Source organism: Nematostella vectensis, chromosome 12, assembly GCF_932526225.1.
Source record: "Nematostella vectensis chromosome 12, jaNemVect1.1, whole genome shotgun sequence".
Classification (NCBI taxonomy): Eukaryota; Metazoa; Cnidaria; class Anthozoa; order Actiniaria; family Edwardsiidae; genus Nematostella; species Nematostella vectensis.
Window position 1 is genome coordinate 9,167,332 of NC_064045.1, and position 13,323 is coordinate 9,180,654.

At 38.7% G+C, this 13,323-nt stretch overlaps 1 protein-coding gene across 2 annotated transcripts; it reads left to right on the plus strand.

Annotated features, from left to right (window-relative positions):
* Positions 1 to 97: 97 nt before the first annotated feature.
* Positions 98 to 13,153, plus strand: LOC5511770 (ceramide synthase 5). 2 transcript variants are annotated; one of them, XM_032381059.2, is made up of 11 exons: positions 98 to 362; positions 2,820 to 3,013; positions 4,644 to 4,877; positions 4,980 to 5,040; positions 5,141 to 5,191; positions 6,142 to 6,234; positions 6,700 to 6,828; positions 10,146 to 10,252; positions 11,260 to 11,350; positions 12,029 to 12,091; positions 12,622 to 13,153. In XM_032381059.2, the coding sequence occupies exons 2-11, from the start codon at positions 2,823 to 2,825 to the stop codon at positions 12,730 to 12,732; spliced, it is 1,131 nt and encodes a 376-aa protein (XP_032236950.1). In that variant the 5' UTR covers positions 98 to 362; positions 2,820 to 2,822; the 3' UTR covers positions 12,733 to 13,153. The 2 variants fall into 2 exon arrangements, with proteins under 2 accessions (XP_032236950.1, XP_032236951.1); XM_032381060.2 differs by having other exon boundaries at positions 98 to 357.
* The last annotated feature ends 170 nt before the right edge of the window (positions 13,154 to 13,323 follow it).

Genomic DNA, 13,323 nt, shown 5'->3' on the forward strand with positions numbered 1-13,323 from the left:
GAATCTAAAAAGTCAATTTAGGGAATTTGAGTAATAGACTGCGAGATTTTTTAGATTTGGCGTGGGTAACCTGTGTTTTTCGCGATGCGTGAAATGTGGGAGAAACACTGAAATGATCGGCCGCCGTTCACAAAGACGGGCCTACCAAAACATTTCTCTGTGTTTCTAAACAATTTCTCGAAACACAGTACAAAGGATTCTCTGAGCATTCACTGGTTTACTGTGGATTGCTTTGACGTGACATCTAGCATGCTAACTAGTTTCAAATTGAAAACTCACTGATCTGTCGACCGTGAAGTTGTGAATTACAATTCAAGGCATCTTTGGGTTCTTGGCGCAAACAGTTTCTTCTTTTAAGTAAGGTACTCTCTTTATTATCTTCATCATTTTTGGCTTGTTCGTTCTTTTCCTTTTACGGACTGTGTTAAGAGAAGGGATGGACATTTCGTGCTCGTGTTTTTAGCTTTTCACGCTAACAAGTCGCTGCGCATGTAGTGTCATGTGGTGCAGGGGAGCGTGCGGTACAGCTTCGCCTTATCATGTGATCGCGTTCAAAATCAATATATTTTTACTACAATTCTTATAATGTTTGGAGGGATAACCCTTAAATGCAGATCTTAGCGGATTGCTGTTGTCCTAACCAATCTCCTGTGATTGAACTTTCTGTCTTGTTCGAACTACCACATCACCACATCAGCTGTCCTAATCAAATTGCATAATATGGCTATAGACAATTCTCCATTTTCTCTTCTATCCACAAAACTGATATATTTTTAGAAAATTGTCGTTTGACACAATATGCCGTACATATAAAACCCGGGGTAACCCTACTTATATATTTCTAAGCATAGAGCATTATAAATCGAGCATAAATGAATTTCAATTGTTTTCAAGAGACAAGGACTTACTGATCACCGATTGTGCAATTCTTATTCTTACTCACGCAATAAACCTCTGTTCTAATTTATTACTCATCTTAATATATTTCTGTAACTGGACATCTTGACATTTAAGTTTGGCTATTGTTTGACAGTGTGCTGAAGGAATCATTTGGTATAAAACAAATTAGCTGCTCGTATTTTTATATGTGAAACAAAGATTTCTATCCATAGAGTATATGCTTGATGGGACTCCTTCATGATTATATATTTTTTTTCATTTTTGTTATTATTCTTTACATTTACCGGGATGTTAACTAAAGGTGGTAGTATAGAATAGGACTGAAGGTCCTTTAAAAGCTATGCCTAGTCGAGGAGTAAAGGGATGATGTGTGAAACATGGTTAAAGGAAATAAAAACTAGTTTTGTTAGTGGGGAGTTCTAATTTTTTTAGGTTTAAGTAGTTATCCCAGTAAATATGACTTGGAATTTAATCCAAGGTAAATAGAATCTAGCATATAAGTTTGGTGCTCCCTTACAGCAGTTCATGACTTGTCATGCTTAATGTATTCCAATTCCCAGGGCAAACCTTAATTATTTCATTTATTTTCTAAAGGAAGGGTTGTCTGTTTGTGGCAGTAGTGCTGGTGTGGTCTGTAGTGTTTGCGGCCTGCAGCCACATTATATAATCCTGCAGTACCAATATCCACACCATATCCTTTACCATATGGTAAAAGCCTGTTCAATTGAAGAACTCACCAGCTCATTGCTTTTCTCAGAGTATTGAATACTTGTCAGAAAGATTTGACCAGTTCTTTGCCTGGTTCTGGTCTGAAAGGATCTGGCTTCCTGAAATTACAAACTGGAAGGGCAAGATACTCAAACTTTATAACACTAGCAACAACCTTGTTCTTTTTCAATAATAGAATTCTGTTCACATAGCTTGCATAGCATAGACATGGCCTCTTTAGAGGCCTGTGGTGGTGAAAGGGTTAAGATAATGGGAAAGGGGAAATGTCAAGAAATGCTCGATTAAATTATTTTTATTACTGTATATATTTTTTTCACCAAACCTTTCAAGTTGAGTCAATTGACTTTTTATCTCCTCTCCCGTCGACTATTTTTTAGTCAATTGATATTCTTTGCTTCCTCTCTACCCCAAACATAGATCAATGAAAGGGTTTGGTTTGAAATTAGAAGTTAGCATTTTAGCACTGTCAGTGATGCTTTGGATGTGATTTTTAGGATTTGCTTCCAAAATCAATCTGTTTTTTCTTCATTGCATTCATTTGGGAGTAGGCCACCAACAACAAGGCCACTATATGGTAAAGGGGGGTGCACCAATATGTAATGCATGGAAGGAAATATATTTTTGGATTTTAATTTCCAGACATTTTTCTGAATATTCAGTCCAATGAAGGAGAGAATCGCCTCTAAATCAATACATAAAATTACAGTATGGCATCTAAACAGTCTAAATATATTATTTTGAATCTTTGGAATGCTGTTACATCCATGACATTTTCTGCACAAGGGCAAAGCTTGTCAGAGTATTGTTTTGATTAAAAAAATATTTATAATGGAACTTCTATGATGGGACATAAGAATTTACCATTAGACTCTTGACAACTTTGACAGCCATATTCACACCAGGAATTGTGTTTGTTAACTTTGATGTACTGCATAATTTAAATTATTGAATAAGGCCTGGATCCATTTGGTTGGTACAATAAATAAATCTCAGTAAAGAGCAGGATCCTAGATCCCCAAAAAAATACCTCGATCAGTCAACACAAAAGGTGTTCAATGCTGGCTCCGCTTTTAGGCAGTGCCTAAATCTATATATTATAATCCTGCAGTACCAATATCCGAACCATATCCTTTACCATATGGTAAAAGCCTGTTCAATTGAAGAACTCACCAGCTCATTGCTTTTCTCAGAGTATGGAATACTTGTCAGAAAGATTTGACCAGTTCTTTGCCTGGTTCTGGTCTGAAAGGATCTGGCTTCCTGAAATTACAAACTGGGAGAAGGTTAAGGCCCTCAAGAATCCCCAAGCCGTGGCACTTGGTGACATCTATCTATGCATCCCAGTTGCTGTTGTGCTTATTATCCTGCGAATAATATTCGAAAAGTAGGTATAGTATTGATAAATTTGTGGATCAGGGGTTTTTATTCAGAGCATTATTTGCCTATATAGATATAGCCTAGAATGTTTGAGAAGTATACAGTACATATACTTATGCTCAACCGTCATTGTCACATTGTGTAACCAAGCAGCAGTGATGGTAATGCATACAGTGAGATGAAAATTAAAACAGCAAGATGGTAAAATACATTGTGTTTTATACATTTAAGCTGTTTTCCCTAAAACCATGATATGAAAACACCAAGTTTTACAGTCTGACTCCTGTCAAATCATCATTGTCATCATCATTAATCATCATCAGTGGCAGGTCCATGTTTTCCCTAGGGGGGAAGGGGGCACCATCCAAAAAGGGGACATGAAGATATAAATAAATATCATTAATTTAAAATTTCAATCTGAAGGAGGCAGGAGCCCCCCTGGGTCTACCACTCCTCTCCCCCCTGGGTCTGCCACTCCCTCCCCCCCTGGGTCTGCCACTCCTCTCCCCCCTGGGTCTGCCACTCCTCTCCCCCCTGGCTCTGCCACTCCTCTCCCCCTGGGTCTGCCAATCCTCTCCCCCTGGGTCTGCCACTCCTCTCCCCCCTGGGTCTGCCACTCCTCTCCCCCCTGGGTCTGCCACTCCTCTCCCCCTGGATCTGCCAATCCTCTCCCCTGGGTCTGCCACTCCCCTCCCCCCTAGGTCTGCCACTCCTCTCCCCCCTGGGTCTGCCACTCCTCTCCCCCTGGGTCTTCCAATCCTCTCCCCTGGGTCTGCCACTCCGCTCCCCCCTGGGTCTGCCACTCCTCTCCCCCCTGGGTCTGCCACTCCTCTCCCCCTGGATCTGCCACTCCTCTCCCCCTGGGTCTTTCACTCCTCTCCCCCTGGGTCTGCCACTCCTCTCCCCCTGGGTCTGCCACTCCTCTCCCCCTGGGTCTGCCACTCCTCTCCCCCTGGGTCTGCCACTCCTCTCCCCCCCTGGGTCTGCCTCTCCTCTCCCCCCTGGGTCTGCCACTAAGTACATCACCATAAACATACATCACCATGAACACCCTCATCATCGCCATTGTTGTCATGGTCATCACTGTCATCATCATTTTCGTGATTACTACCGTTATCATAGGTTCTAGTACAACTCCATCCTAATCCTTATAACGTCTCATCTTCAAGGACCAGTGAATAAGTGTGAAGCTTTAATGCTAACCTACACGAACCTGTACCAGTTACTTTGTTATGCCATTTTGTCCAAATACAGGACCTTTTTTGCACAACTCTAGTGCAAAACTTGGTGATTTCTATGCCGAGAAATGGTCTCCCAAACCATTGGCTTGCCGAAAGGCCTAAGGGTTGATACTTAGTCTATGCATTTTCAAGCAGGTAAGGGCCCAAAGAGTGAAAGATATAAAACAAGCAAAGTATGGCCTGAGGAAGACTTGTGGAAAATCATCACCTTCACTTCTTGAATAAAAAAGTCTAAAGAAATCTAGAGGGCAGCTTGTAGCCTTACCCCTTGTTAAAAGATTTTTAGGTCATGTAAATATGAAGTTATAAAAGCCAATGGACACTTAGGCACCTAGATTATGTTGAATTATTATAATACAAAGGTTGTTTTGTTTTTTGTTCTTTTTTTGCCTTCAGTTTCATAGCTCGTCCCATCGTCAAGTTCTTGGGAGTAAAAGAAAAGAAACCTGTTAAGATTCGAGAGAGTGACCTATGCGAACAAGTGTACAGAAAGAGTCGAAAACCAAATAAGGAACAAATTCAGGATCTGTCTTCTCGGTTGGGATGGTCCACACAGGAGGTGGAGAAATGGTTCAGACGACGCCCTGCTAAGTACAATTTGTCCCCTATGAGGAAGGCCACAGAGAGCAGGTACAGTAAAAGAAAGCTTTGACACTCAATAATGTTTGTTGCAAGGTTAAGATTGTATGGATTGATACTTTAATTTGAGTACGCTATCATTTTGTTTTTCAGTTGGAGGTTTTTCTTCTACCTCACAGCAACAATCTATGGATTCATTGTGATAGTGTACAAGGCAAGCAATGTCTTTCTCATGTTGTATCTGATAACCCAGCAAAAAATTTAAGATTCAAAAGTTGTATTTTGATTCTAAAGAAATCTTTTTCCACTTTCAGGAAAACTGGCTCTGGAACCTGGATGAATGTTTCAAAGACTTCAATTCCCATGTACGCTTCAGTTCAGGGAATGTAAAATTGACATTTATGTTAAACATGAATTCATTGGATAATAAAGTAGCAAATTAGTAAATAAAATAGTAAATAAATTGATAATTTAGTCATCCATGAAAAGCATTTTTTAGAAAACATTTTTTGTGGTGTTAAAATTTCTTGTTTGTTAGAAATATTTCATTGCAACCTGATTTCTTATTTTTTGTTGTTTTTTTTTTCTTTTATTTATGTTTCTCTCACCACACATCACCCCACTTCATGCCTGGTTTCACATCACTGAACTTAAAACACTGCCTGGATAAATTTTCTGTCTGTAATCTTGTTTATTTATAAGCACCCCTCAACCCACATCACCCCACTTTATGCCTGGTTCCACAGCAATGAACTTAAAACACTGCCTGGGCACATTTCTGTGCTCCTCTTACCCTGCATGTGTTTCACAGCACTGATATCAAAATTCTTCTTAAAGATAATTTTCTGTGCAGTAATTTTTGTTTATTTAGGTTTCTCTCACCCCAGAACACCCCACTTCATGCCTGGTTTAACAGCACTTAAAATGCTGCTTAAATCTTTTTCTGTGCAGTAAATTTTGTGCACCATTTTCTTTCTAGCCTTTTATTGCAATCTATTATTGTGTATTACTGTACTTTACTTGAATGTATCTTTATTGTGGATAGAAATGAGTCACAAAACTAGCCATCAAATATCTTTGTGGTATTGCCATATCAGTGCATCATGAGTAATTAGTGTACTGGATGTGCATTGTTTGGATTATCTTAACAAAACAGAAAACAATAGCCTTGATCTACTTAACAACTCTGTAGATAATTTTTTTATCAAGCTTAAATCTATTAACAGATTCTAAATATACATGTTTTTATGTTCTTTTTGTACAATTTCTTTGAACAAAGGTTTTATGTACTTAAATATTTATATTTTTTCTGCAGGTTATATCAATGGAGCTGTATTTTTACTATGTAGCAGAACTGGGAATGTATATATCATTATCATTCTCCCAATTCACAGATGTAAAGAGAAAGGTACTTGGATATGACTCTCTTGTTTTTAAAATAGGGTATACTGGGGCAGAATTTAAAATTCTTTACAGGCGCTTACCTATGTGCTTACTAATTGACAACTTAAGTTTGCCCATACAAACTCTGTTAGATCTTCTACCTGGTTTGCCTGTAATTAGACACAGAATAGCCTGTTTAATTCTTATTTTTTTAGTTTGTTCAAAGACCTGATTGTGTACATAAAAAAGGAAATAGGGGATCTAATATATTTGCATTCATTACTCTGTGCACAAAACCTTTTTGTAAAATGTCTGTCCTGTCTTGAAAATCTATATACAACCAACCTATAATTGTCAGACATCGAAGAACCTCTTTCAAAGGCTTTTGAGTCTGAATAGAACCCCATGTGCTTGTAAATTCAGAGCAATTCAGTATATATAGTTGTGATTCTTGGTACTGTTATCTCTTAATTTTTTTTTTTTAACTCAGGATTTCTGGCAGCATATGGTTCATCATGCGTCAACCATAGCACTCCTCCTCTACTCCTACATAGCCGGCTACCACAGAATAGGGGCGGTCATTGTATTCGTCCATGACATCTCTGACATATTTCTTGAGGTGCGCTTGTGCTAATTATTATATAATGGTGATCAATTTTTCCTTTGTTATTGTTTCAAATTGAAAATACAATGGTTAATTTGCGAGAAAACTTAAAAATAACCTGATACTTTATTAATTATATTTGATTAGAAGTTTCCATGTTATGTGTTTGGATTAGCTGGTTAGAAATGGATTCTTTGTCTGATTCAGCATTGCACAGGGGCATAAAATGGCGATGTGATTGGCCTTCTTTAGAGAGTTCGAATGTGCTCTCTGATGGGCTAATAATATTCTTCACTAAAAACAAAAAACCCATGTTACCAATTAGGTGACTCGTTTGGCGTGGGCAGAATAATTTTATGTGAGGTTATATGCATAAATCCCAAGTACCTGAATATATTGTATAGCATATATATGTAATAATGTATGGCATAAAATAATGTATAATTTAAATTGAAATTCATACAAAGCTACGCTGGGTACCAGAGGCTAAAGCTCAAAGCTTCACTCGCAGTATTATTCTAACAAACCAACTTTCTAATTTTGATGTCCTTCCTCTCAAAAAATTGAACCACAACCTCATTCTGTTCTTTCTTCAAATAATGTATATAAGGAAATTGAAATTTGAAGGTTAATGAAAGACAATTATCCAAATGGATTCCCTTTAGTTCAATAATCCTGGCCGCCATATTTGTTGTGAAAAAATTTGGTTTTCTGAATCAGGTGTTATCTATTGTCAAATCACAAAGCCCTATCATAGGATTAAAACCAACTAACCAGGCTCCATAATACAAATCCTGTACTAATGGGAGCTGAAAAACCTAGGCAGTGAGGCCAGAGGCTCCTCATAGCCAAGGCTGGCATGTCAGCAAACAAGTTAGGTCAACCCTCTGGTACACAGGGTATACTAAAGCTCAATTGATACTAAATAGGCCATTCCAGCTATAAGTTTGTGCGCGCATAAACCATAGAAACCTACCTCAACTACCAGAATGCAGCACATGATTTTTTAAGCTTTCATCAAACGAAGCTGCATGTCAGTAGTTGAGGTAGGGGATGTGTCATTATTTAGCGGAGGGAGGGCTCACAAAAAAGGACCCTCCCCAAGCCATAGGGTAAAAAAATGGGAACCCCCCCCCTCCCTCATACAAAAAAAAATCACAGATATGTTTCTGTAATAAATGTTCATGTGAACATGAAATTCATGGAAAAATACGTTTGTTTGTCAAATGAATGACAACCAAATGAGTGATCTTTTATGTTTACTGAAAACAAAAACAAAATTTGGCTGTTTTGAGTGAGGTTATGTTTTTATGCTGTATTCCTTTAGCAAATAAAAGTTGTCTTTGTTTTCAGGGGTGCATAGCCAGGATTTTCGCTTTCCCTTAGTCCATTGCAGAAATCCCTTGGGGCTCATTTCAGGGACTGCTCAGGATTGTTTTGTGTCCAGGATCAGTTTTGGGTTTTCCTCATTCTTGATCTTGTCTAAGCACATTCAAGACTCCTCATTCGTGATCTTTCCAGCAAATGTTTAGTATTTAAGTAAGAAAACGTCCAGCATTATCTCCCTTATTTATTCGTCCAGTGTTATCTCCCTTATTCATCTTTCTTTTTTCATCGGGTGCCCATGTCATGGCTACATTTCAAAGACATTCTCGATCTTGTCTAAACACATTTAGGACTCCTTATTTCTGATATTTCCAGCAAATGTTTAAGCACATTGTCTAAGCACATTGAGGACTCCTTATTTCTGATCTTTCCAGCAAATGTTTAAGCACATTGTCTAAGCACATTGAGGACTCCTTATTTCTGATCTTTCCAGCAAATGTTTAAGCACATTGTCTAAGCACATTGAGGACTCCTTATTTCAGATCTTTCCAGCAAATGTTTAAGCACATTGTCTAAGCACATTGAGGACTCCTTATTTCTGATCTTTCCAGCAAATGTTTAAGCACATTGTCTAAGCACATTGAGGACTCCTTATTTCTGATCTTTCCAGCAAATGTTTAAGCACATTGTCTAAGCACATTAAGGACTCCTTATTTCTGATCTTTCCAGCAAATGTTAAGTATTTAAGTTGGAAAATGTCCAGCATTACAGTATCTCCCTTATTCATCTTCCAGGGCTTACAACCGTATAACAAAAATGATTCTGCTTGTGATCTTTTTCGAGCTCCATATTTAGATTCTTCTCAGTCTAGTGTATGCACCCTTGCTTGAAACAGCCTATTCTTGAGGTCTTTTACTCAAAGCTACATATAAGACAACTAATATAACGGCTATATGACGAAGTGGAAAGGCTGGTAGAACTTCTGGTTGTGCTCAACCATATTAAATTGTCACATACATTGTGAAACAGGTCTGAACAGAACTTTTTATTCATTTTACACTTCATTCCCTTTGCACTTGTTACCATCATTTGTACAAATAACAGCCCCTCCAAGTACGGCAAATCTTGATCACCCTTCAAAATTCTCTTCTAGTAGTTGATCTTCTCCTCCTCTATGTTCAAGGACCGACACCTTTAGCTTCTTGAGTTTGACCTCTCTATTTGAGTGTACCCAGTCATAGTTGTCATACTTTTTCAGCTTCCTCCCTTGGCTCCATCCTCTTTCTTTTCTCGAACACATGCAGGCTCATACCCAGGATTGGCTTAAGGGGGGCTGCGCAGTCATGGGTATCATATGGAAAAAGCATAGTATTTGAAGATTCCTTAATAAGAAATGACCCACTTTTGGCCGCAAAAAGGGGTTGCGTGGGCTTTTAGATGATGGCGATAAAGAAAAAAGTTACTTTTAACCCTCAGCCATGTAAGTGACTAATTAGAGTCACAGGAGGAAATTGGACAATATTGTGATAAAATCTACTCCATGCCCCTTCTACAGCATTTATCTGAAGATGAGTTTTAAAATATCAGTAATTATACATGTTTTTTGAACAACGGCCAGTTAATGGTTGACTCAACTATGCAGATTAATAGGTTCCATGTTGAGGTTTATATTTGTTGAAAAATAAAATAGGACCCTCCCCTAAGAGATGTGAAAAAAATTTAGGACCATCCTTTGGACATGCAAAAAAAATTAGGACCCCCCAAAAAATCAGTCCCTCCCCCCCTGCTAAATAATGGTGCATCCCTAGGTTCCCATGGTGAGTGTGTATGCATGCCTATATGTAGCTGAAATGGCCTATGGGTAAAAAATAATTACAGATACTGTGTTACCGTTGAGCATAATTTATAATACTGTACACAATTTACAATACAATAGAGAAAGGAAAAATGTCATGAAGGTGAAGCTAAAATTCTAATATGCATTTCCTTCCTTTTTTTCATTCCAGGGAGCCAAAGTGTTTCATTATGCCAAACTCCAAAAGATCTGTGATGTCCTATTTGGGCTTCTCACACTGACATTCTTTGGAAGTCGATTGATGATTTTACCCTTCTGGTATGCCTTTGATATTAACATCAGTACCGCATGATCAGCGGCGTAGCCAGACTTTTTTACAGGAGGGGCCCAAGAGGCTTTTTCAAGGCATTTTCTCTTGTATTTTTGATAATGTCTCATACACTTACCATATTTTTGGCTGCTAGAAGGGGGGGGGGCGTGGGCCACCCCCTGGCTACGCCCCCTGATTGATGCACCATTCACTGTTTTTAAACATGAAAGACTGGGAATTATTGAAACCAGCAATTGTAAATTCAGCTAAATTCGGCTCTCATTAGGGCTTATTAGGAAATGTTTAATATTGTTGAATATTGTGAATTCATTGGACCGCAAAGCAACGAGAGCCGGCAATAAAATCCCCTTTTTTGAATCTTAACCCACTTCACACCTGGCTGAACTCACACCTCAAATTTGGCGTGAGCTATCAAAATCTAGACATTGACAATTGACCAAAAGTAACAAGAGTTTGACAGTTGATCATAATAACCCAAGCTTACACCAAAATGCTTGAATTCAGCTATGTCGACGGCGAATCAGGAGACTTCTAATGATCCAGCAGAATTTATTTAGCAACCTTAAGTATGAAACATAAAAAGGGTATAGTTTAAAAATTTCCTTGCTCATTCCCGCTGTGTGGTCACGGCATGATTCTCATGAAACAATTCAATCCGAGTGTGTAATTCGTGCCCTAGGAAAATGCACAACATTGCAGGACTTATGGCTTTGCATTCAGGGTTGCATTCGGGGCTTTTAATTCGTGTTAATATTGCATAAGGGTGTGTTTGTTGGTGCTTTACATCACGCTCAAGTTTTGGTCTGACTGTTTGCGACAGGATTTGGCATGTTCAGACGCTTGAAAGACATATATGTCAAATTCAGTCATTCACAGCCCTGCGTTTGTGGGCAAAAGCAGAGGATTCAAGAATGGGTTAGAAATGGGTTAGCATTTGATGCATTAACAAAAAAAAATAAAACCTGAGTAATACATTTTTGTTATCTGCTCACAGGGTTCTACCAGCTTGTTTTACGACTGCCACAAAGTATGTTGGTGACTTCCTTGTGTACCGTATTATGCTGGGACTTCTGCTAGTTCTCCAGGTATGTTGTACAGACGGCAGAACATAAATTGTTTGAGTTTAGAGCAATTCAAGCAAGCAGTGATCAAAAAAGGTATTGTTACTATAAAAAGTAAGCAGCCTTTTCATTTGTACTTTGTGTAACTTGAACGATACAGCACAGGTCCAGAGTAAAATAACCTCCACTTGCGAGTACTCCAAACTGGTGCATATTCTACTCTAGAGTAGCTTGAGAGTATCGACTCGCCAAATATTCCTAAATTTGAGCGTGTTTGCAAATGATTTATTTCATTGTTATCTAATCCGTTAGTCAGTTATATGAAATGATTAGAACTGCATGGTTTTTTAAGTAAATTCGAAAACATCGAACAACATTTTTTGTATATTGCGAACTTTAGCAAAATGACTTGAACTTATAAATGAACACTCCCGGGTTTTCGTTTTGTATGAATACAGGTAGTAAGCTACAGTAAGCTACAGTCTACACAGCAGTTTAGCCAGAATTTTTAACAGGAGGGGTTCAAGGCATTTTCTCCCGTATTTTAGATAATGTATAATACATTTACTGGGGGGGAGGGGCTTGGCTATGCCCCTGCAGCGTGACCATGGCCAGGTCCCATGTAAGGTGAAGCAAAGAATAGCCCATTCTTGCACAACTTTAGCCCTCAAGTTTTAAATGTATGTGTCATTACTGTTGCAGACACTCCATATTTACTGGGCCAAATGTATCCTGACAATTGCCATTGGAGCGGTCACAGGAAAGGTGTGTTCTGTATTATACTGCCCAGAAGGGGCATTGCTAGGATGTATGTTTTGCACCCCTCTTTACCACCAAAAACTACTATTTCCCTATTCTTGGATGCACCGACAAGTTGTTGTGGGGAGTTTGATGTCACTCCATTGTTGGATCATTGGTTCAATTATCTTTTAATTGTTTGTGGTCTTGCAACACAGCAATCCTTGGATTATCTATACCCTTTTTTTGGTTAAAAGCAGGTATTCGTACCATTGCACCTGGGTTGGGTGTTAGTAGAGAGACGATCTAAAGGGGAGAAAAAGGTCAGACATATGTACTGGTATGGAAATGACAAGAATATGGATAGCAAAAAACAATTATATACAGAACGAAGGGGTGGAGGGGTGGGATATTTTGTAGAATATATCCTCAGGTGTGAAAACTTCTGGCAGTGTGTTAGCTTCCCACATTTTTTACACCACTCATAATATACAACAAGAGAAACTTATTTGTCAGTTGTACAATCTATACAACTTTATGACTTTTAATTGTTACAGGGCGTTGAGGATGTTCGCAGTGATGAGGAGTATTTCACAGAAGACGAAAATCATAAAAAGCCAGCTGTGAAGGAGGAGGTGCCTGCTAATGAAGTAAAGAAAATCCAGTGAAATCTAACACTGCTCCAAGAAACAAACTCTATGAGGTTTCACTATATATGCACCTGTTTCAAAAGGTTGCCGTCCGCACTAACATGGATTAGTTTCTATCCGTTGCCGTCCGCACTAACATGGATTAGTTTATATCCATATACTTTTTGATACGTTTAGGCCTTCTGTCCAGATCCATCGAATCCAGATACTTTTGAAAACGCTGCGAAAGTGAATCAAAATGTATCCGTGTACTTTGATCTGTAGTGTGGAGGATTGAATCCGTATCAAAATGAAAACAATGGCCGCATATCGCAGGCACATGCTGCTTTGAGCATGCCCATACCATAAAGATGACGCCACCCTGTACCTTTCAGCGTTTTCAAACGTTTGAATCCGTGTTAGTGTGGACGGCTGGATCCAGGCCAACACAATACGAAAACAATAGTGTTAGTGTGCCCTTAGTGCCCACTAATGAAGTAAAGACAATCCATTGAAATCTAACACTGATCCAAGAAACAAACTCTAGGAGGTTTTACTATATACACCTATTTCAATAAAGGTTGTCAGTGCAAATGGCGATTGGCAAATGGCAGTCCTGAAGTAATCATG

What these genes read in the sequence shown, in the direction of transcription:
- LOC5511770 (XM_032381059.2), top strand. Translation starts at nt 2,823, where the DNA reads ATGGAATACTTGTCAGAAAGATTTGACCAGTTCTTTGCCTGGTTCTGG. An exon ending in AGGAAGGCCACAGAGAGCAG is followed by an intron (nt 4,878 to 4,979) that starts GTACAGTAAAAG and finishes TTTGTTTTTCAG; the next exon opens with TTGGAGGTTTTTCTTCTACC. An exon ending in TCACAGATGTAAAGAGAAAG is followed by an intron (nt 6,235 to 6,699) that starts GTACTTGGATAT and finishes TTTTTAACTCAG; the next exon opens with GATTTCTGGCAGCATATGGT.